The following is a 23,234-nucleotide window of genomic DNA, read 5'->3' as shown; positions in this document are numbered from 1 at the left end:
TATATTGGGTGGAGGGCAGAGTGGCAGCATATCTCGGGGGGGCAGAGTGGCAGTATATATTTATCGGGTGGAGGGCAGAGTGGCATCATATCTCGGGGTGGCAGTATATATATTGGGTGGAGGGCAGAGTGGCAGCATATCTCGGGGGGGCAGAGTGGCAGTATATATATCGGGTGGAGGGCAGAGTGGCAGCAGATCTAATCTACGTTTTTTTTTTTTAACTAAGAAAATTTTTTCCTTAGAAAAGCACCTAACTTTTAGGGTGCGGCCTATATCCGAGCCAATACGGTATATATTTACTCACAGTCCATTGCACACCATTCCAAATTTTCCAAGCCTGGTGCTAGTAACCAGCAGTTGCCATACAAAGCACTTTCAAAAGATGGTCAGCACTCCAGGTCTTTGAATTAACAATTTCTCTTTATTCAATGTCAAGTCGACGTTTCAGTCATTGCTTACTTTCCTCAGGACATCATATATATACACACACACACATATATATATCTGCATACATACGCACACAGACACACATATATACATATATCAACATCCATACATATATCCACGTATGTATCCACACACGTATACACGTATGTATCCACACACATATACAAATACATCCACACACACACAAACACACAAATATATCAATATACACACACAAACCTAACCATTGGGATACCTAACCATTACACCAACAGGGACTTTGATGACATGGCATTCTAAATCCATGGACAATAATATGAAGTTGGTCCCCTCTTTACAGCAATAAGTGCTTCCACTCTACTGGGAAGGTTCTGTGGGACTTTATCCAGTAGACCATTTGTGAGGTCAGGCACTGATGTTGGACACAAAGGGAAGACCAACATATATATATGTGCTCAGATTGCAATGTTATAAAAGTCTCTGTTGGTGTAATGGTCAGGTGCTCAATACTTTTGTCTATAAAGTGTATATAAAACAATGCATGGGTTCATTATCGTTACAGTGGACAGACATACCTGTTACACTGTTGGTGACATTAGTACCATTTGTTAATGGGTGCAAACAAGAATCGGCTCCAGCCTCAGTTTTGGTCATGTGACGCTGTGCTCTTGGAGATCTCTTTTGTTTCTTCCATTTCGTAGAGTCACTGATTCCGCCAGCTCTCATTTTAAGCTTTTAAGGGAAAATAGTGCACTTAGAATAGAAATTACATTTGCATGATATGGGCTTATGTTTAAATATTGACAGTATTACAAAAATAATAACATTATGATGACCCTACATCTTTCCATCTATGCAAAAGTTGCTAGACTAAAACAAACTAGGGCTTTATTTCCCAAATCTGAACATTAGCCTTTGCTATTTAACCAAAGACTTCTTGGACCAATTTATAACAAATCATTTTGTTTTGTTTGTTTTTTGGAACGAAAACCTACCATGAAAAAATAAGATATTTTGAAGGCAAAGTGGGAAGTCTTGCACTCATAACACACAACAACCTGAATCACAAACACTGTACAATGTGTGACAGAGAATACTGTAAATACAGGAGAAGCAGCTCGCAATTTATTTTAATCCTACACATTACAATCAATTTTTAGTTTCCTCCGTTTAATGTTATTTTACCACTTATGCCCAAATCAGTTCAGGCATATACAATGCTTGGGGGAAGCATACAAACAATCCTTTCAGTTTGCATAAGAGTTTTATAAGACAATGGTGGTTTCTACTCACTGACTACAGTATTCATTAGAAAAAGCTAATCCTGGCAAATTTCAATTCTTTCTAGACCTCCGAAATTGCACATGCATTATGCAGGGTCATGTAAACCTCAAACATGAGAAAGTCAAATCAGAACTCATTCAAAACAAAGAGAAAAAATCTAACACGCACATATTTATATATCCATATATATATATATATATATATATATATATATATATATATATATATATGTACATTGCAAATGTAAAATTTCCTGCTCTATTATTAAAAAAATTAAAAGCATATCACACTCCTATCATACTTGAACCTGTTTGATTACAGCCTCCCTATGCCATGCTACCCCCCAGTTACACATCCATGTTATCACACACACACACTCATTCACAAACATTCATTCACAGATACTAAATCACTCACACTCATTTATTCACTCAATCACGCATACTCGCTCATTGCTTTTTCATTATAATACGTTTTATAATTTAATCATCCAAGCAATGATCTAGATCATCAAGAGTGAATGACTCTTGGATGGGCAGGTGAGGACCGCTACATATAGTGAAGTCACCAACCTCAGTTGTACAGCTGTACTTTTTTCAAGATCAGATGCTTGCAAAAAAATTTATAAATGGTTTACCCTATAGAGGGTGAAAGTCAAAAAAACACCTTGAAACTATTGTCATGATATACAGTTAGAGATGGGATGGTCAAGGTAAAAAAAAAAAAAAAAAAAAAAAAAAAAAGGGAAAATCCCCCCCCCTGGTTTTTTTTTCTACATTTTTTCCCTATATATTACATTTATATAGTTTATGAAAGATGTACAAATAATGCCAGTTACTTCACTTTTTATTTGTGATTGGTGCTAAATTGCGATTGTGATCACTCTCCTCGTCCAATCCATGTAGGAGAATTAGAGATTTTTTTTGTGTGTTGTTTCTTCATTTATTTGGCCACTTTATTAGGTACACCTGTTCAATTGATTGTTAACAAACATAGCTAATCAGTCAATCACAGGACAGCAACTCAAGCAAAGCATCAGAATGGGGAAGAAAGGGGATTTAAGTGACTTTGAATGTGGCATGTTTGTTGGTGCCAGTTCTAGAGATGTGTGATCAAGGACAAATTCCAGATGTATATGTAATTCTCTTAAAGGTAATTTCTCAGACCAGAGCGTCTTAGAGGTAAATGATGGAAATACAATGGTGCAAATATGCTAAGAAGTCCTAATCATAATGAGTAAAATCCACAATTATGATTGGAGAATTTCAATCAATAGGCCGAGAATATGGTAATAAGCCCTGTCTTTAAAAGCTTATGTTTTAGACAATTGAAGCCCAGACAAATGGAATTTTGAACATCACGATCTTGGCACCATAATTCATAATTACTTTGAGTATCTAACATATATAACTTTAAGAAAGTTATTTTTCGTTCCACCTGGATTAATATCTACAAGGACAGCCTGGACCACAGCAACAAGTGGTGGTAAATATAATGGTTTCATTATCTTGAATATGGGTAAATTTTGTCTGCTTCAATTTAGAAGAAATTATTCCCCTCTTCTGGGAAATAGTATACGACATTGTTGTATAGGACGGCTTGTTAGACTGCAGCTTATAACCCGTAAAAGGTATTTTTACCTGTAACTGAAGTTTGACATTATTTGCATCTATGAAAAATTTCACTAATACTCTTAAGACATAAAAAAAAATAAAAAATTGTTGTATTCATAATACCCCTCGTCTTCTAATCGGGGTCGTCTTATAATCAGACCTCAAATAGAGGTCTGACTATGAGACTAAGACCCAGATCCCCCGCACCACTGCAGGGGACCTGGATCCTTCTGTCTCCCCCCCCCCCCCACACACTTACCGGTGCTTCCAGAGTGGCATATAGGGGTATAAGGCATTTCTGGAGGCAGAGTGGCACATAGGGGGTTAAAAGGCATATCATGGGCCACAGTGCCATACTGGAGTGGCAAGCCTGGGGGCAGATGTGCGTAACTGGGGGGCAGGTTGGAAAATACAAGGAAATAAAAACAAAAAATATTTTTCTCAATCATAGCTTTTATTAAAAAATGTAATAGTTTACATGAATTAACATTTACTGGTACAATTTTTTTCCTATAGGGTCGTCTTATATTCAGGCTTTTTTCCTAAATTAATATTCAGATTTTGGGGGGTCGTCTTATAATCGAGCAAATACGGTAATAAATGACATTTATATAAGGTGATATCATTTGATTAAGCTGTACTGTTTATGCAATGTGCTTGTTCATCAGTTGCATTTTGTATGTGTTAGACTCAGAAGATAGTGATTCATATTTGATAACTAATCAATAATATACTGTATTTTTGACTTGATTCATTTTGACATGTTTAAAGGATATTTTTTGTGTTTATCTTCTGCACTGCACGGGCAACATTGAGATTTGTAGATTGTGTTTTTACAATAAATAATATTTTGATTGACTATCATGATGGTATAATCTCATTTTGAATTATAATTACTGGCGCCTTCTGAAAGGACTTGGGATCAGAGATAAAATATAGGGGATCTCTTTATATTAATATTGTGGATGTGGCCTAACAATAATAGCATCAGCATTTTGTGTATGTGATAGAATATTGGTTTTGCCTATTTTATCTCATTAATATCCCTAACAATGCAGATAGGCTACAGCTGTAGAAGACCACACCGGGTGCCACTCCTGTCAGCTAAGAACAGGAAACCGAGGCTACAATTAACACAGGCTCACAAAAAATGGACAATGGAAGACTGGAAGAGTGTTGCCTGGTCTAATGAGTCTCGATTCCAGCAGCAACATTCAGACGGCAGGGTCAGACGTAAACATTAAATCCTGTATCAAAGGTTCAGGCTGGTGGTGGTGTAATGGTGTGTAGGACATTTTCTTGGCACACTTTGGGCTCCAATTAAGCATTGTGCAAATGCGACAGCCTACTTGAGTAGTGTTGCTGACCATGTCAATCCTTTTATGGCCACAGTGTACCCATCTTCTGATGAATACTTCCAGCAGGATAATGCACAATGTCACATTATCTCAAACTGGTTTCTTGAACATGACCATAAGTTCACTGTACTCCAATGGCCTCCACAGTCACCACATCTCAATAGAACACCTTTGGGATGTGGTGTAACAGGAGATTCACATCATGGATGTGGAGCCGACAAATCTGCAGCAACTGGGTGATGCCATCATGTCCATATGGACCAAAATCTCTGAGGGCTGTTTCCAGCACCTTGTAGAAAGTATGCCACAAAGAACGAAGGCAGTATCCAACCCGGTACTAGCAATGTGTACCTAATAAAGTAGCCAGTGAGTGTACAGACATTGTTGCTCAATTTGCAACAAAAAATAAAGTTTTAAAAAGCAAATTTAGTTTATTTACTGAATAATATTTACTTTTATTTCAAGCATGATACTCGTATATAGACTGCATTTTATGTTCCCAGTGTAACAAAATATTACATTTTTAAAACTACTCTACTCTGTATTTTTTGAAAATCTAAAATTTCAGATTTTCAAAAAAATACAGTGCAATACATATCTGCAGTGACTAAGAATGCCCTACAACAGTGAAACATTATCAACATTATACCCATGGAATTCAGTAGTTTTTTTGTTTGTAATGTGTTTTTTTTTATTATTATTATTTCAATTCCCAGCATGTTGGCCTCCTCCACCTTTTTGGCTGCTAATAACCTCTACAACTGTAGTGCCTAACAGTGGTCGACAAAAACTAACAGGTATAGATAACTACCCAGGTAATAACTCTTTATACAAATATTGTTTTTCAAACAAAATGGGATATAATGCAATCATTTAACAAGGGTAGAAGAGTTTATGAAAAATGTAACCCTCTGGTGAACTGCACACACCTAACACGATGTATGAAAGTTTCACTCAACATGCTTGGGTCCTGCAAAATTTTACATACATTCAGCGTTAGGTAGTGTTATGCACTTAATGACAAAGAGATATATACATACATACATACATACACACACAGTGTTCTACCCACTCACCAGCTGCAAAGTGAATCTATGCAACGTCTTATTACAGTTATAAACAAACAGAAAACGTGGTTCATGCTCTAAAGTGATAATGCCATTGGACATTGAGTCAATCGGTAATTTCCAACTCAAAAGGCAATGATGCTAAATGTTCCACACAAATTAAAATAAATGTTAATTCAGAGGGAATGTGTATGTATAAGCCTCCTTACCTGAACTCTTTTGTTTTTCCAAAAGGTATTGAAAGCCTCAAGAAAAAATGGCATTTGCCATAATTAGTAACTCATGTAAAAAACCCCACAGAATTTCAACATTTGGAGTGCAGATGCATTGACACACCAAGATGTAAAGCTTAAATCTATGATTCCAGATGAGAACTGGACTTTCCCTAATTCATTCCAAATTTTGATTTGTAGGGTTTCATTACAAACCCTACCATTTAACATTATGCACAAAATAAAACAAAAACCTTCCCTGTACACATTAAATAGGGAGAAACCAATTAATAAGGTCAAGAGCAGATTAAAAGTATTCAGGATCCTGGTTGGTGCAAACTGAAGTGAATTTCAGTTCATTGACAAGTCATCCTAAATAAACTACCTGTACAAGACAGAATATGACTTGCCAACGGAGCTTTTCCACTAAACATAATAAATGTTTGAAAACAGACAGATATCATATGCAAGACTGCATGGACAGAGTTGAAGGCCAGCAAAGTCCTCCCAGGGTGACCCCTCATGGACAAGGGTCTTGCGTGGCTAGCGATCCACATGTAAACTTCAGGCTGCATCAGCACTTACTGTGACATAGTAACAGGCAACACATAGTAATTTAGGTTGAAAAAAGACCTAAGTCCATCAGATTCAACCCTTCTGTCTATCCTTCCTGCTTTTGATCCAAATGAGGGCAGAAAAACCCCAATTAAACTATTTTGGCCTTCTTCATTCCAAACGGCAATTAGATTTCTCCGTGGATTAATAAGCTAAAATATTTTTTCTATCATTTATAGTCATGTTCTGCTTTTCTAAAAATATCCATGTCCTTTTTTAAGGCATTCAATGTATTTGATAGCACCACCTCTCTTGGCAGTGAATTGCATACCTTACTGTAAAGAATGCCTTTGTGGTATAAAAAAAATCTTTGTTCTTCCAGTCTCAGAGGATGAACACTTGCACATTTCTGAATGAGAGGTCTATTTATTGGACCTGCACATACCGTATTTGCCCGATTATAAAAGACAAGGTTTTTTCCAGAGCAAATGCTCTGAAAAATACCCCTCGTCTTATAATCGGTCTTATAATAGGTTTGACTATGAGACTAAAATCCAGATCCCCCGCAGCGATGCAGGGGGCCTGGATCCTCCTGTGTTATGCCCCCCCAACTTACCGGTGCTTCTGGGTCCCCGGTGCTTAGTCCAGGCAGTGTGTAGAGCTCTACGCGATTCACGTAGACAACTTCCGCTGCACTCAAGCGGAAGTTGTCTACGCGAATCGCGTAGAGCTCTACACGCTGCCCGGAATAAGTACCAGGGACTCAGAAGCACCGGTAAGTTTGGAGGAGGTGGGGGGGAGTGTTAAATGGGGGGGCATAAGGTATTTCTGGAAGCAGAGTGCTCTGTGAAATGCCTTTTAACCCCCTTAATGCCACTCTGCCTCCAAAAATGCCTTTTAACCCTCTATATGCCACTCTGCCTCCTGAAATGCCTTATACCTCCCTATATGCCACTCTGCCCCATAATATGCCTTTTAACCCCCTAAATGCCATAGTGGCATATAGGGGTATAAGGCAGTTCTGGAGGCAGAGTGGTACATAGGAGGTCAAAAGGCATATCATGGGGCACAGTGACATTTAGAGGGTATAAGGCATTTCTGTGGCAGAGTGGCAAGCCTGGGGGCAGATGTGCATAACTGGGGGGGCTGGTTGAAAAAAAAGAAATAAAAACAAAATATTTTTCTCAATCATAGCTTTTATTAACACAATTGTTCACATAGTTTACATAAATTAACTTTTTTCCTATAGGGTCATCTTATATTCAGGCTTTTTCTTTTTTTCATAAATTAATATTCAGATTTTGGGGGGTCATCTTATAATCAGGGTCGTCTTATAATCGAGCAAATGCGGTGTTTATACGTCATAATATACCCTCTAAGATGCAGTTTTGCACTGTATATAGAGGCAACTTCTTTCACTCCCCTTAAATGAGTAGCTTTTCCCAAGAAGATATCATTTAAAGTACCGTATTTGCTCGATTATAAGACTAGGTTTATTCCAGAGCACATGCTCTGAAAAATACCCCTTGTCTTATAATCGAGGTCGTCTTCTAATCAGACCTCATTCTGCTGGGGCCAGGGTGCTTACCGGGCTTTGTTCGCGAGCAGCGTCGCTGCTACTAGCAGCAGGAGAACAGGAAGCTAGCACAGTCCTCACATAACTCTGCCTCCCCCCTCCTTCCTCTGGGGGCGGGGCCAGAGAAGTTGCTCGCACAGCCGGGCCCCTGCATAAGTCTGCGAGTGGGAGATCTGCAGTTCAGGTAAGGGGCTGGGGGGGGGGGGGGGTTTGAGCAAGTATGTGTGATTAATGGAATGAATGAGTATTTAAATGTTTGTGAATGAGTGTGTGATAGCATGGATGTGTAAGGGGGGTGGTGGTAGCATGGCATAGAGAGGCTGTAATCACACTACTATCATCCCCAGGTTCCAGCATGTACTGGCTGCCTTGGCTTGATAGGAGTGTGATTGCTGTTAGCAGTTATATATATATACCTCCAGAAATGCATTTTAACCCCCTATATGCCACTCAGCGCCATGATATGCCTTTTAACCCCCTATATGCCAGAGTGGCATATAGGGGTATAAGGCATATCATGGGGCAGAGGGGCATATAGGGGGTTAAAAGGGATTTCATGGGGCACAGTGGCATATAGAAGGGTATAAGACATTTCTGGAGGCAGAGTGGCATATAGAGGGTTAAAAGGCACATCATGGGGCAGAGTGGCAAATAGGGAGGTATAAGGCATTTCTGGGTGCAGAGTGGCAAGCCTGGGGCAGGTGTGCATAACTGGGGGGGGCAGGTTGCCAAATAAAAGAAAATAAAAAATATATATTTTTCTTAATCATAGCTTTTATTAAATATGAAAATTAGTTTACATGAATTAATATTTACTAGTAAAACTTTTTTCCCACAGGGTAGTCTTATATTCAGGCTTTTTGTTTTTTTCCTAAATTAATATTTTGATTTTGGGGGGTCGTCTTATAATCGAGCGTGTTGCATTGTTATTTTCCCCATAATGCATTACTTTACATGTCTGCATTGAAAATTTAATTGACCACTTGCCTGCCCAGTCCTCCAGTCTAAATTATGACTGTGCTTTTAGGATGTAGAAAATGCAATGTTTATACAAGTTATTAAAATGCTTCTAGTGAAATAAATATAAATAACGTATCAACACATTGACACACATAGGATACAATGTTACCCTTTAAATGATATCATAAGAAGGTGATACCCTGTAGTGAGTTACTGTCTCTGTATATCACCAAGGATACTATTAGTATACATAATAAGGAGACTTGTCCGAATCCAACCAATCTGAGCAAAGGGTGGGCTTCTTAAATTCCCTTAACCCGTTAGGGAATCGAGGACAGCAAGCTGTACCACTATGGGTATGTTTACACATTAACGCCACAATCTTATACACATGCACACATAGACTGATTAACAGTACACATACACATTTAGGGCTGAGGAATCACCAGTCAGGACCCTCTTACAGCTAGCCCCTGCTACCCAAGGAACAGACAGACAACAATTCGTATGGTAAAATCAGAACAACCTTTATTGGGATTGACATTAATTTATATAGTTCCCTAACTTCATTAACACAGCTAATGAGACATGTAGCAAATAGGTACACAACTCAACCCCATTCCCTTTTTCTCTGGGAGTACACAGACAATCGTTCATCTCCCTTTAGCTGCCAGGCTGGTGTGTTCCCTGTGAGACACAACAGATACGAAACGGGAATAGAAGGAAACACACAAAAGAGCGCAAAAGAAATAGAAGCACTCTATAACAGTATTGTATCTTTATATCTCTACCCTATCATCTACACATGTTGAAAAACTGAAAGGCTGGAATGAAACTCAAACTGTGAGTAAATGAATATTTTTAACACCACCACCACCACAACAACAATTATTATATATAATGGCTTTACTTGATCCGGATTACCATCATTTACTGTCAAAGAGTGATAATACTGCCTTAAGTAATGTGTAAATCAACCAATCTTGTGCATAGCATATTAGAGTGATTACACAAGAATAGGTCAGTATCAGGTCTACGACACCAACACTGGAAAGCTTTATGTTTGGCTGTTTTGCCCCATGTAATATGGGATCAAATAAAGGCCCTGAAGACTGAACAAGACTTATATGTAAAGAAATATATTATCTGCAACATAATCAAGTAGAGCCATTATAATTTTTACATTTGGCATCTGGACCGAACAGTTATAACTTCTATTAAAAATGTTATGTTGGATGCTATAACTTCTATAATAAAGTGCGGAATAGGGTTAAGGGATCCAATAACATAAGGTGCTTTCAATTTTGGTTAATTTCATCATACTTCAAGATAATATAGAGGAGCGACTGCTAAGATGGCCTCAAAAAAACCGAGGACACGAAAAAACAAAAAAAGGGAAAAGAGGGAAGAAAAAAATAAAAAATAAATAAATAAAAAGATTACTAGATGGAGGAATCCCTTTGCCTATCTGACATCACTATAGACTAATTAGGAAGACAATCGCTTAGCCCTAGCTCCCAAATGACTCATCTGATTACTAAGGACTATCTCCAACAATGTATGGAAACTCAGCTTAATCTATTTAAAGAAGAGCTAACGAAACTACATAATGACTGGAAAGCTGAATTAAAAAAAAAAAAATGGGTGAAGGCCTTAAACTACATGAGCAAAAATATGAGAATCTAAAATCAGAGATAAAATCTATAAAGGAAGAATAAAAATGATAGACACGCAGGAAAAAAGAGATTAAACAGGACTCCATTAGAGGCTTCCTGAAAGATCTATTCTTGGACATGGGCATCTCAGAAGCTGAAAGAAGAAATTATAGAACGGGTCCATAGAACTAAAAATAAAGCAGAAACGAAACCAAGAGACATAATTATACGCTTTTCCCTATGAATTTATTGCACTGGAGGTTTATATATGGTATAAATATATGGTATATATGGTATTATTGAATTTCTTTAGTCTTTAGGAAATCCATTTATTAATATAACTATATCTATTTATTCTGTGTTTATTCATCTAGAGAACATATATTTGTGTTTTTTAATTAACTTACGGTTTTGTGCACTTGAGGACTACTTACGAATTGTGAATATTTACTTATTCCGTATTTTTATTTTTCCTCTATATATAATATATGTTTGCGCTTAGCAAGTAATTTAGGAATTTGTGCACTTGAGGTTTACTCACGAATCATGAAAATGTTTAAGTACACTCTACATCAATAATTTGGTCATTTATGAACATGTAGGCTTATTCAAATTTCACAAATGTATTTACATATCTACATTCATATATTGATATTAGATATATAACAAGTATCTGAGTTTTGTAATTAATGTATGAATTTTGGTATTTGAGGATAATCTGTGAATTACGAAAAGGTATAAGAAATATATAAATATTTTTTTTATTTTTGTTTGACACTGGTTGATAATGATGTATAGGTTGATATGAAATCCACAACTCTTCTTGAATAGAGTGCCTTGAATTTTATGCTATTTGTGGATAATAGGTGAAGTGTAAAAATGTTTGAGAAGCATTTTTTAATACCTATATCTTGATTGATATTGGTTGATCATGAAGGTTCACAATTTTATTTTTTTTTCCATTTATTTATTGTTTCCCTTTTCTATTCTACTTAATTGATACCTAATAAAAAAAGCAGCCCATATTAGATTAAAGGGAAAGAAAAAGCTGTCGGACTTATATATTACTCTGAGTGATTAAAAAAGTGGGGAAGCTCACAGATGATTACGATTAAAAGCGAAATTAAAGAACATCTTATCTCTAAAGCAAATTATAATTTAATTTAATCAAAATGAAACAAAATTACTATGTAGGTAAAAGAGCAGATAAATGTTCTCTCACCAATGAAAAAAAAAAAACATTTAAAAGCTAGAATATATAAAATCATAGACTGGAACAATCATTTATATAGTCCGAAAGAGATAGGGCGGGCCTATTTGTATAATATTCCTATTGAAGGTCAAGACAGCAAATTCATTAGAAAATACTTATTAGAATTCAGATTGCCAAAAATGTCAGCGAGCATAGCCGAACAGGTAGACATTCCCTTTACTGAGAACCAAGTAAGTAGAGCAATAAAGTTATTGAAAACAAATAAAGATGGATACATAGCACTATTTTGTTAAAAGTTTATTAAACAATCGCCCCAATAAACAAACTTATTTAATGATATCAGACTAAGATCTTCCCAAATGGCATGTTGGAGGCAGTTTTTCCAATTCCAAAACCAGGGAAAGATAGTACAAAAGTATCTAATTTTAGACCGATTTCCTTAATTAGTGTGGATACAAAGATATTTTCTGCTATCCTCGCTTATCGATTGAAAGTAGTAACTCTGCAACTAATCCACAAGGATAAAACTGGTTTTGTTAAAAGGTAGACAATCCAATGATAATACACGTAAAAATATTGATCTTGTGGAATATGTATCTTCTCAAAGTCCTTGACACGGATTTGGCTAGTCCGACTACCTCCGCTGACTTGTGCTCCTTTAGCCTGGGAAACACACTCTTTTCCCGGTTTCCCAGTCACTAGCCGAGACTCAGTGTAGGGTATAACCAAACAAACACCGACTTATTTCTCACACACATGGCTGAATATCCAGCAAAACACACATTAACATAAAACAAGATATTGGGATACAAACTGCCCCCTTAATCTGCCTCCCAGAGACAACAGGGGCAGTAAAGGGATTAACAATACAATAGGGTTCCAACCTCCACTGCCTATTACTGGACCAAATCAGTTCCAGGGATGGCCGGGGTAAATGTCTGTAGCAGTGGAATTGGGGGGGGGGGGGACTGGCTGTCTGCCAGAGATAATCCCCTCAGCAAGTAATTGGATGGGGGGGTAGCCACAGAAGTCTTGACAGAGTCACTACACTGTTATGGCTTCGGCGAAGGGTTTATCGGCTTGGTTATGTCTTTATATACCAAGCCGATTGCCAGAACGGTAGGTCGGGGGTTTAGTTCCAAATGGTTCGGTATTACCAATGGCACCAGACAGGGATGCCCTCTGCCAGGATCCGGAACAATGGGGAAATTAAAGATATTAGGATTGGGGATGTAGAAAATAAAATTACCGTATTTGCTCGATTATAAGACGAGGTTTTTCTCAGAGCAAATGCTCTGAAAAATACCCCTCGTCTTATAATCGGGGTCGTCTTATAATCAGACCTCAAAGTCTGACTATGAGACGACTAAGATCCAGATCCCCCGCAGCTGCAGGGGATCTGGATCCTCCTGTCTCAACCCCCCCGCCCCACTTACTGGTACTTCAGAGTCCCCGGTGTGCAGCTGTCATGTAGCTGGGGCAGCGTGTAGACTCACGCTGCAGCCGGAAGGAGGCGTGGCTACCAGCGGGGGTTGTCTGCGTGCATCGCGCAAACATTCCCCGGCTGTCAAAGAACAGGTACTGGGGGGCAGGTTGGAAAATGAAGGAAATAAAACCAAAATATTTTTCTCAATCATAGCTTTTATTAAAAAAATAGTTTAAATGAATTAACATTTACTGGTAAAACTTTTTTCCTATAGGGTCGTCTTATATTCAGGCTTTTTCTTTTTTTCCTAAATTAATATTAAGATTTGGGGGGGTCGTCTTATAATCGAGCAAATACGGTAGTTTAAATGCAGATGATGTTTTAATACCCCTATATGATCCAGAGAACTCTTTAAACGCATTGATGGATGAAATATTAATCTTTAGTACATTTTCTAATTATAAACTAAATATTAAAACACCAGAGGGGATGGTGAATTTTCCAGGTCCGACAAGAGTAAAACTGAAGGAAAAAAATGATTTTACATGGGGAAACTAATAAAATTGATTACTTAGGAATTGTCATCCCACTAAAGATTCCTCATATCATTGATGCTAATTATAGTAAGTTACGAGATGAACTTCTACAACAAATATCCGAGTGGAAGGGATTATTTGTATCACGGTTAGGCAGAATATAATTAGATTCTACATAATTCCTAAATGGTTATATCCGCTAAGAATGATATCAATTAGACTCCCGAAGTCTTGGATACAAATATTCCAAAAAAGTATCGAGAAATTTATCTGATCTGATAAAAAACCTAGAATCTCCAGGAAAATTATTTATACTAGCAAAAGTAAGGGAGGATTGAATGTTTACACACATCCTGAAGATACAATATAAACAAAGTAATAATGAAGATTGGTTCCTTGTTGAACAAGAACTAATCGGAATGTCGAACCTAGAACGTCTACTATGGCTGCATCAGGATAGATTAACCACAATGATAAAGTGTCTACATATAACTCTTAAAAGTTCTATGGAATTTTGGAATTTTTTCAAAAAAAAATTATTCCATCGGCTCCTTTAGAAACTCTACAAAAAATATTGGCAATATGATCTTAATGTTTAAATCGATCAATCCCAATGGACATCTAGTTTATTGGAAATATATAGAGCTTCCCACTGCTTAAACATGATAGAATTACACTATAAAATAATGTTACGTTGGTATATAATTCCTGTTAAAATATAATCAGAGTGTTTCATCCCTATGCTGGCTATGCAATTTGGACCAAGGTACATTTAAACATCTATGGTAGAGCGGTTGTAAAATTCAGCAATCCTGGTGTGAATTATTAAGGATTATCTCAGAACTGATAAATAAGGATATCCTACCAACCCCAGAGAAGGCACTTTCACATGTGGATTTAGCCAATATATCCACTAACCAAAGATTCTTGGTCATTCAGTGTTTACTGGCCATGAAGATTGTCATAGCAAGAAAGTGGCAACAAAAGTCGCCAATAAACAAAGAGAATGTAATTAATCAAATAAAACATCAATGTTTAATGGAACGAGGATTTTTTCAAGCACAACAGAGAGCAGATAAATTCTAAAAATCTGGAAGCCCTGGTTGGGCAAGTACCCATTTACTGGATAATATACACAATAGGTCAACCATATAATTACAATTATAAGACGCAAGCTCCTCCCTAGTGTAAGAGTGATATGCGTGAATGGTATGAATGTGTTATTTTTTTTCCCCCTCTCTTTTCTGGACTTGGAGATAATAATTGGATATCCCGGTCTGTTTTTTCTATTTTGTAATTTGTTGTGTTGATTGTATCTTCTACATTTTTACGCAGATATTTATAATTACATTCATGTATTTATATAATTGTAAGAGTATTGTAATAAAAAAAACAAAAAAAAAACCTGACAGAGGTTATAACTTAAAGCAAGTGATGGTATTAGGGAAGGGGGGGTTGGGTGGTGTCATAAATAATTGGCCTGGAGGTGAAAAATGCAGAGAGGTAGAGAGATAACCAAAGGACAGAACAAATAAACCTAGGGAAACCAATAAACACATTAACACATCAGAGACAATAACAATTAGACACACATTGGACATTAAGATGAATGTTTATATGAAGTTCTGGTAGTGTGTCAGGGAACCAGAATCCACATAAAGACACTCTTTTATGGTGTTGATTATTGTGTGAAATGATGTCCTACCGGGGTGCAATATTTGTCTTCCTCATGGTTTTTGTGTAGGTTCATTCTGAGGTGCAGCTTAAGCCCAGTTTCCCCAATGTAGCACCTTTTGTCACATGCTGAACATTGTATCATGTATACCACGTTTGCAGATGTATATGAGTATGAATACTTGATGATGTATGTTTTGTTGATGTGACTGGCTGTGTTACTGTCAAATATGTTGACAAAGTTTGCAGCGGGAATTGTTGCATCATACAGTGCCATTCTGTGTACGCTCCTGTTCTGGTGCCAGTTTGCTGCGTACTAATCAGGTTTGGAAAAATTGGAATTCTTACCTGGAATTCCCTTTCCTTGTCCATTTCCACAGTGGCACAGATGGAGAGATGGCTCCACCCACCCAGTGTGGTTATAGAGACATACTCAGACACAAATTGTGCAACAAAAACAAAAGGAGAATTTAATGAGTGGGAGCTAAATGTGCCACAGTGGAAATGGACAAGGAAAGAGAATTCCCAGGTAAGAATTCACATTTTTCTTGCCATTCCAGGTGGCACAGATGGAGAATTAGCGAGTGATAGAATCTTTGATCCAACAGGCTATGGAAGCCTTGGATACTGACACCCCCTTGCAGACACCAGAAAAAAATAGGAAAAGGTAATTGGATTTCTTCCATGGGTAAGAATCCTTGAGCCGAGTGAAAATGCGAGACCACCTTAGATAGAAATTCTGGTGGCAACCTAATGACCCCTATTCAGGAGGACCCTGAGGAACACCTCCAATCTGGTGAAGGCCTGGGTCTCACCTACCCATCTTGCAGAAGTGATGGCCACTAGGAGGACAAACTTGTAGGTGAGTAGATTTAGAAAAGTCTCTTCTAGAGGCTCAAAGTGCTGAGAGGTAAGTTGTCTCAGAACAAGGTTAATCCCATGGGGAACTGATAAGTGGGACATTCCTTTGGATAGTATAGAGAGCAAGGGATCTTCTGCCAGTTTATAGCTTAAAGCCGAAACCTGGACCTTAATAGTAGCCGGCTTCAGACCACCATCAAAGCCGTCTTGGAGGAATTGTAGCACATCCTGAATGGAGAGGGAGTATATGTTATTCACCCTGCACCAAGAAACAAAGGTTTCCCAGACCTTCTGGTATTTAGCTGAAGTGGAAGTCTTTCTACTGGAGAGGATAGTATCGATCTCAATGTAGGTAGACCTCTAGAGATCATGATATCCCTCTCAGAAGCCAGGCCGAAAGGTTGAGGCGGGAAGGATCTGGGTGGAGAATAGGACCCTGGAGGAGAATGTCCTTCACCAGGCGGGCAAGGTCTGAGAACCAGATCCTTCTTGGCCAGAAAGGAGCGATCATGATGAACTTGTGAGGGCTTTCCTTTATCTTTCGAAGGACTCTGGAGATAAGAGGTATTGGGGGGAAAGTGTATGGCAGATCATAGTCCCAGGTCTGAGAGCGCTTCTAGGGTTTGAGGCTGTCCCTTTGGGGAAAGTGAAAAAAACTCCTTCACCTGTCTGTGACTGGGAGGCCATCAGGTCTATCTGGGGTATGCCATATTTCCTTGTGATATGATCGAATACATCCCTGTTCAGGCTCCACTCCCCCGGGTGCACGGCTCGTCTGCTTAGGTAGTCTGCCTCCTGATACGAGGGCCCCTAGATGTGAATAGCAGAGATTGTGCACTGGTTGAACTCTCCCCATTAACAGAATTGTGCAGTCAGGGCCTGTAGGCGTCTGCTCATTGTGCCTCCCTGCTTGGAGAGAAATGCCACTACGGTGACATTGTCTGAAAGAATACTGACTGGCCTGTGGTGAAGGGTCGGGTACCAGAACTTCAGTGCTCTCCAGACCGTCTACAGAATAAATTATTTTTCACAATCATGTACTAACAGGTACAGCAGAAATCCACAGGACGCAGCAAGCCATGAAGTAGCAGCAAAAAAGGAGAGATCTTACCCATCTAGTGCCTTTATTTAGGAAGCTCAGGACCGGAAGTTGACAGTTAGAACTGGAAGTGTCGGTTAACGAGCCCGCAAGTGCCAGAAATGCACTAAAATCACCGGACCAGAGCAGTGCTGTGTCTCTCCAGGGTGCAGGAAGGAGCATGGTGCCGGGAATCTGCCCAGGGAGCCCCCCCGGGCTAAAGGAAGGTAAGCCAAGTTGAGAGAGGGGTCTTGTCTCTGCTGCAGCCTGCTGTTGTGGTTCCCTGGGTCCGCCCAAGGACCTCTGCCAGGAACTCAAACAACGGATTACCCCCCGGGGCTCCAAAGAAAATAAAAAAAGAAGGGAGCATAACTAACATGCCTCCTACCTGAGTAGGGAAGGAAACAATACTGGGGAGAAAGGTCCACTTTTTTACAGGGTTTCCTGCCCTACCTGGTAGGCAGAGCCATCTCTCCATCTGAGCCTCCTGGAATGGCAAGGAAAGATTAGTCCGCAGCAAACTGGCACCTGAAGAGGAGCATACACAGAATGGCACTGTACAATAAAACAAATCCTGCTGCAAACTTTGTCAACATATATGTGACAGTAACACAGCCAGTCACAACAACAAAACATACATCATCAAGGATTTATACTCATGCACATCTGCAAACGTGGTATACATGATACAATATTCAGCATGTGACAATGGGTGCTACATTGAGAAACTGGGCTTAAGCTGCACCTCAGAATGAACCTACACAGAAGCTCTATCAAAAACCATGAGGAAGACAAATATTGCACCCCGGTAGGACATTTCACACAGAATAATCACTCCATCCAAAACCTGAAAATTAAAGTACTTAAAGGGAACTTTAAAGGCTCTCAAGAAAAGGAAAGCATTTGAGATGAAAATGATAACATCTTTAACACCATAAAAGAATGTCTTTTAGGGCTGAAACAACTAATCGATAAAATCGATAATGGATAATGAAAATCGTTGACAACTATTTTCATTATCGATAAGTCGAATCGATTTTTATCGATTATAAAAAGAGGGTTTTTTCAGAGCAAAAGCTCTCCTTGTATAATCCGACCTCAAACAGAGATCGTATTATAACACTAGAATCCAGATCCCCCACAACGCTGCAGGGGACCTGGATTCCCCTCACTGTCAGCCGGTGGGTGTCTATGCGATGAGCACAGACAACTTCCGCCTCTCCCCTCCACTTCCATTCCTACGATGCAGTGGCAGCATCACATGATGTAGAAGCCCCAGCGGAAGTGAAGGGAAGTAACGGAGGCTGTCTGTGCACATCGTGCAGACCCCCACCGGCTGACAGAGAATCGAGGTCTCCTGCAGACTATCATCCTCTCTGTCAGCCGGTGGGGGTCTGCGCGATGCGCACAGACAGCCTCCGTTACTCCCCTTCACTTACGCTGAGGGTTCTATGAAGCTGCAGTGAAAGTGCCTGTCAGCAACGGAGGTTTACAAGACACCAGGGAGTCAGGAGAGAGGCAGAGGGTGGCTCCCATACACCACTCTGGCTCCTCCCCCTCTCATACACCCCTCTGCCTCTCTACCCGGCTCCCTGGTGTCTTGTGAACCTCCGTTGCTGACAGGAGGCAGAGTGGTGTATGGGAGGGGGAGAGAGGCAGAGTGGTGTATGGGAGGGGGGAGGAGGCATAGTGGTGTATGGGAGGGGGAGGAGCCAGAGTGGTGTATGGGAGGGGGAGGAGGTAAAATGGTGTATGGGAGAGGGGGAAGAGGCAAAGTGGAGTATGGGAGGGGGAGGAGGTAAAATGGTGTATGGGAGAGGGGGAAGAGGCAAAGTGGTGTATGGGAGGGGAGAGGAGGCAAAGTGGTGTATGGGAGGGGGAGGAGGCAGAGTGATGTATGGAAGGGGGAGGAGGCAGAGTGGTGTAGGGGAGGGGGGGAGGAGGCAGAGTGGTGTAGGGGAGGGGGGAGGAGGCAGAGTGGTGTATGGGAGGGGGAGGAGGCAGAGTGGTGTATGGGTGAGTTATAGTAGTGTATGGGGGTATAATGAATTTCAGGGTAGCAGAGTGGTGTATGGGGCTGTAATGAATTTCAGGGAGGCAGAGTGGCATATCTGGGGGAGTTGGAGTGGTGTATAGGGGGAGGTAGAGTGGTGTATGGGGGGGTATAATGAATTTCAGAGTGGCATACCTGGGGGAGGAAGAGTGGTGAATCAGGGAGTTAAAACCTAGTTTGAGAAACACTGTTTGGGTTCTTGTAGCTTTTATTATTATGTCAGTAAAATAAGAAGGTAAATAGGGAAATGCCATTGTGATAAAGACATGAAAGTGTAAATTGTACGTTTTTTATTACATTATTTTAAATTAAAAAAATTTGCATTTTTTTTTTAATCCGATTCATAGATTAATCTAAAAAATAATTGGCAAACTAAGTTGCAGCCCTAGTGTCTTTATGTGGATTCTGGTTTCCTGACACACTACCAGAACTTCATATGAACATTCATCTTAATGTCCAATGTGTGTCTAATTGTTATTGTCTCTGATGTGTTAATGTGTTTACTGGTTTCCCTAGGTTTATTTGTTCTGTCCTTTGGTTATTTCTCTAACTTTTCCCTTCCCTAATACCATCACTTGCTTTAAGTTATAACCTCTGCCATGTTGATCGGTATTGCTTCAGACCTGATGAAGAGAGGATAACGCTTGAAAGCTTATCTTTTATATATTATGTTAGTCCAATAAAAGAGCTATCACCGCATACTCTGCAATACTCTTTTTCTGACATCGCATATTATATATATATATATATATATATATATACACACACACACACACACAAAACGTTTTTTTTAAGTCCTACAAATAGCACTATATCTTCACAAAACTTATCGCATGGAAAGAGTTCAAATATTGGCATTTTAACTGCCCATGGGGTGGCTAATTTTAAGAAAATGTACAATTTGATGGGGTAAATCGAATTGTCCAGCTTCAAAGATGTCCAAAATATGGGACGTGGGCACAGACTGACCAGATGTCCAAATGCCAAAAAATGCGCACCTCACAAAAGGTGGCCCTTTACCTTCAAAATAACCCAACAAACCAATGTATGGGGGGTATCGCTGTACTCAGGAGATGTATACATATTGGGGTGTGACATATACCAGGAGCAGTAAATTCACACCTTAAGTACAATGTGTGTGTGTAAAGACGACCCTGACTATAAGAGAATCCCCCAAAATTTGAATATTAATTTAGGGGGGAAAAAAAGAAGCCTGAATGTAAGACTATCCTATAAGAAAAAGTAAAACTATTTTTTTCATATTTAATAAAAACTATGATTGAGAAAAATGCATTTTTGTTTTAATTTCTTTTTATTTGCAAACCTGCTCCCGGTTATGCACATCTGCCCCCGAGATATGCCTTATACCCCCTTTTATGCCACTCTGCCTCCCAGAAATGTCTTATACCCCCCCTATATACACCGCTCTGCCTCCCTGATATTCATTTTAACCCCTATATGCCATTCTGCCTCCCTGATATTCTTGTTAACCCCCTATATGCCACACTGTCTCCAGAAAGCCCTTATACCCCCTCATATGCCACTCTTACCCTCCCCCCGACTTTCCAGTACTTCCCTAGACTACTCCCCATGCTTCAGATTCCTTGGTGTGTAGTGGTGGCAGCTGGTGAAGGTCTATATGATGCGCACAGACAAACTCCGCTGCTGCTGCAGGAACTTCTGCAGGGGCTAATATGAATGAGCACCGGAATGGCGCTCCGTCATAGAAGCCCCGGCATAAGTGCCGGCAGCAGCAGAGGTTGTCTGTGCACATCGCGCAGACCTAAGCCAGCTGCTGGAGAGGTGGATACAGGTCCCCTGCAGCACTGCGGGGGATCTGGCTCTTAGTCTTGTAATCAGATCTCTATTTGAGGTCTGATTAGAAGACGACCTCAAATATAAGACGATGGTTATTTTTCAGAGCAAACACGGTACTACCATAAAGTAGAAGCAAAACGCTACTTGTAATTATTGCCAAATAACTTGCAGAAAAAAAGCATAAAAACATAAAACATTGGTTATTTCTCAGGACAAATAGAACCTATTTAGCAGGTTTTTTCATTAGTCCAAAGGGGGGGGTACTACGAAAAAGAAGGGGGATTAAGGGGTTAATGGAGATGAATGCAAAGTTATGCTCTTCAGTGTAAGGAATGCCAAGGAACTTACACCCTAAATGGTAGTGAATTAGGGATAACAAATGAGAAGGATTTGGGAATTGTTATAGACAACAAACTAGGCAACAATGTGCAATATCAGTCAGCAGTTGCTAAGGCCAGTAAGGTATTGTCATGTATAAAAAGGGGCATTAATTTGCAGGATAAAAATATAATTTTGCCTCTTTATAAATCAATGGTAAGACCACACCTTGAATATGCCGTGCAATTTTGGGCACCTATTCTAAAGAAGGATATTATGTCACTAGAAAAGTGCAGAGGCAGGCTAGAAAATTTATAAAAGGAATGGAACACTTGTTATGAGGAAAGGTTCACAAATTTAAATCTGTTTCGTTCAGAAAAACAGAGCCTCAGAGGGGATATGATATCATAATACAAATATATTTGGGGTCAATACAAACTATTGTGTGGAAATCTATTCGTAAGCATAAGACACATTGTCACACATTTAAACTGGAAAGAGATTTAGTCCAAGTTTTTTCTGCAGGGGGTCACTTCATCAGAATTGTATACGTGTGAGGGCCGCACACATTTTTCACTGTGAGAAAATAGAGCCTTTAATAAAATATGCAGATTAAAATAAAGTAAATGACACAAAACCTTTACTTTTCCTCTCACTGATTTCTGGGCCTAGAAACTTTTGTGACTACAAATTCAGGATTCTGGATAAGTAAAAATGAAATAGTTCTATTTATTCCAGGGATGCACCGAAATGAAAGTTCTGGACCAAAACTGAAAATTCAGGATTCACCCCACCTTTAAAAACAATAAAAAATCCCACACTTTTAATAAAAGTAAGTTACACACCAAAATTGTAATAAAAATGTAATAATGTTTTTATATATATTATGATTGTTAACAGGAATCTCAGGCATACCCAGATTCCAGCATGTACTGGTTGGCTGGGCATGATAGGAGTGTGATTGCCGTCAACAATCATACATAAATTAACATTGTTATTGTATTTTTTGTCCACTTTTGGTGTGTTACTTACTGTTAATAAAATTGTGGTTAACACACCAAAATTGGACAAAAATGTCCTTATATGACTTGGCATGATCATACCCAGGCAACCAGTAAATGCTGGAACCTAGGCATGATGGCACTGTGATTGCTGTTCCCAATCACACGCCTATCATGCCAAGTCAGCCAGTACATGCGGAAACCTGGCTAGCTGACCCCCTTGTGTATTGATGCTGCCAGCAGTATGGGGTCTGCACATCACTTACAGCCACCCTGTACCACGCCCCCCACTTACACATCCATGCTATCACACATACACATTCATATAGTCATTAATTCACAGATTACCGTATTTGCTCGATTATAAGACGAGGTTTTTTTCAGAGCAAATGCGTTGTCTTACAATCAGACCTTAATAGACTATGAGACTAAGATCCAGATCCCCTGCAGCGCTGCAGGGGACTTGGATCCACCTGTCTGGTAACCTCCAAACTTACCAAGGTGTGTAGTCAGGCAGCGGGTAGACCTCTACCCGATTTGCGTAGGCAAT

The 23,234-nt window shown here is 39.4% G+C and overlaps 1 protein-coding gene across 1 annotated transcript in view; it reads right to left on the bottom strand.

Annotated features, from left to right (window-relative positions):
- The window catches only part of LOC149279305 (Golgi-specific brefeldin A-resistance guanine nucleotide exchange factor 1-like), a 168,495-nt gene that overhangs the window by 113,088 nt on the left and 32,173 nt on the right, over positions 1–23,234 (bottom strand). Inside the window, exon 7 of the mRNA XM_089501339.1 lies at positions 1,002–1,158. Coding sequence (XP_089357465.1) covers positions 1,002–1,158 — 157 coding nt within the window. The remainder of the gene's footprint in view (positions 1–1,001; positions 1,159–23,234) is intronic.

Source organism: Sceloporus occidentalis, unplaced genomic scaffold (assembly GCF_023333645.1).
Source record: "Sceloporus occidentalis isolate IW3139 unplaced genomic scaffold, rSceOcc1.0.p SCAF_172, whole genome shotgun sequence".
In the NCBI taxonomy this organism is placed as follows: Eukaryota; Metazoa; Chordata; class Lepidosauria; order Squamata; family Phrynosomatidae; genus Sceloporus; species Sceloporus occidentalis.
The sequence above is the reverse complement of the archived record's forward strand: the minus strand, read 5'-3'. Positions and strand labels throughout refer to the sequence as shown.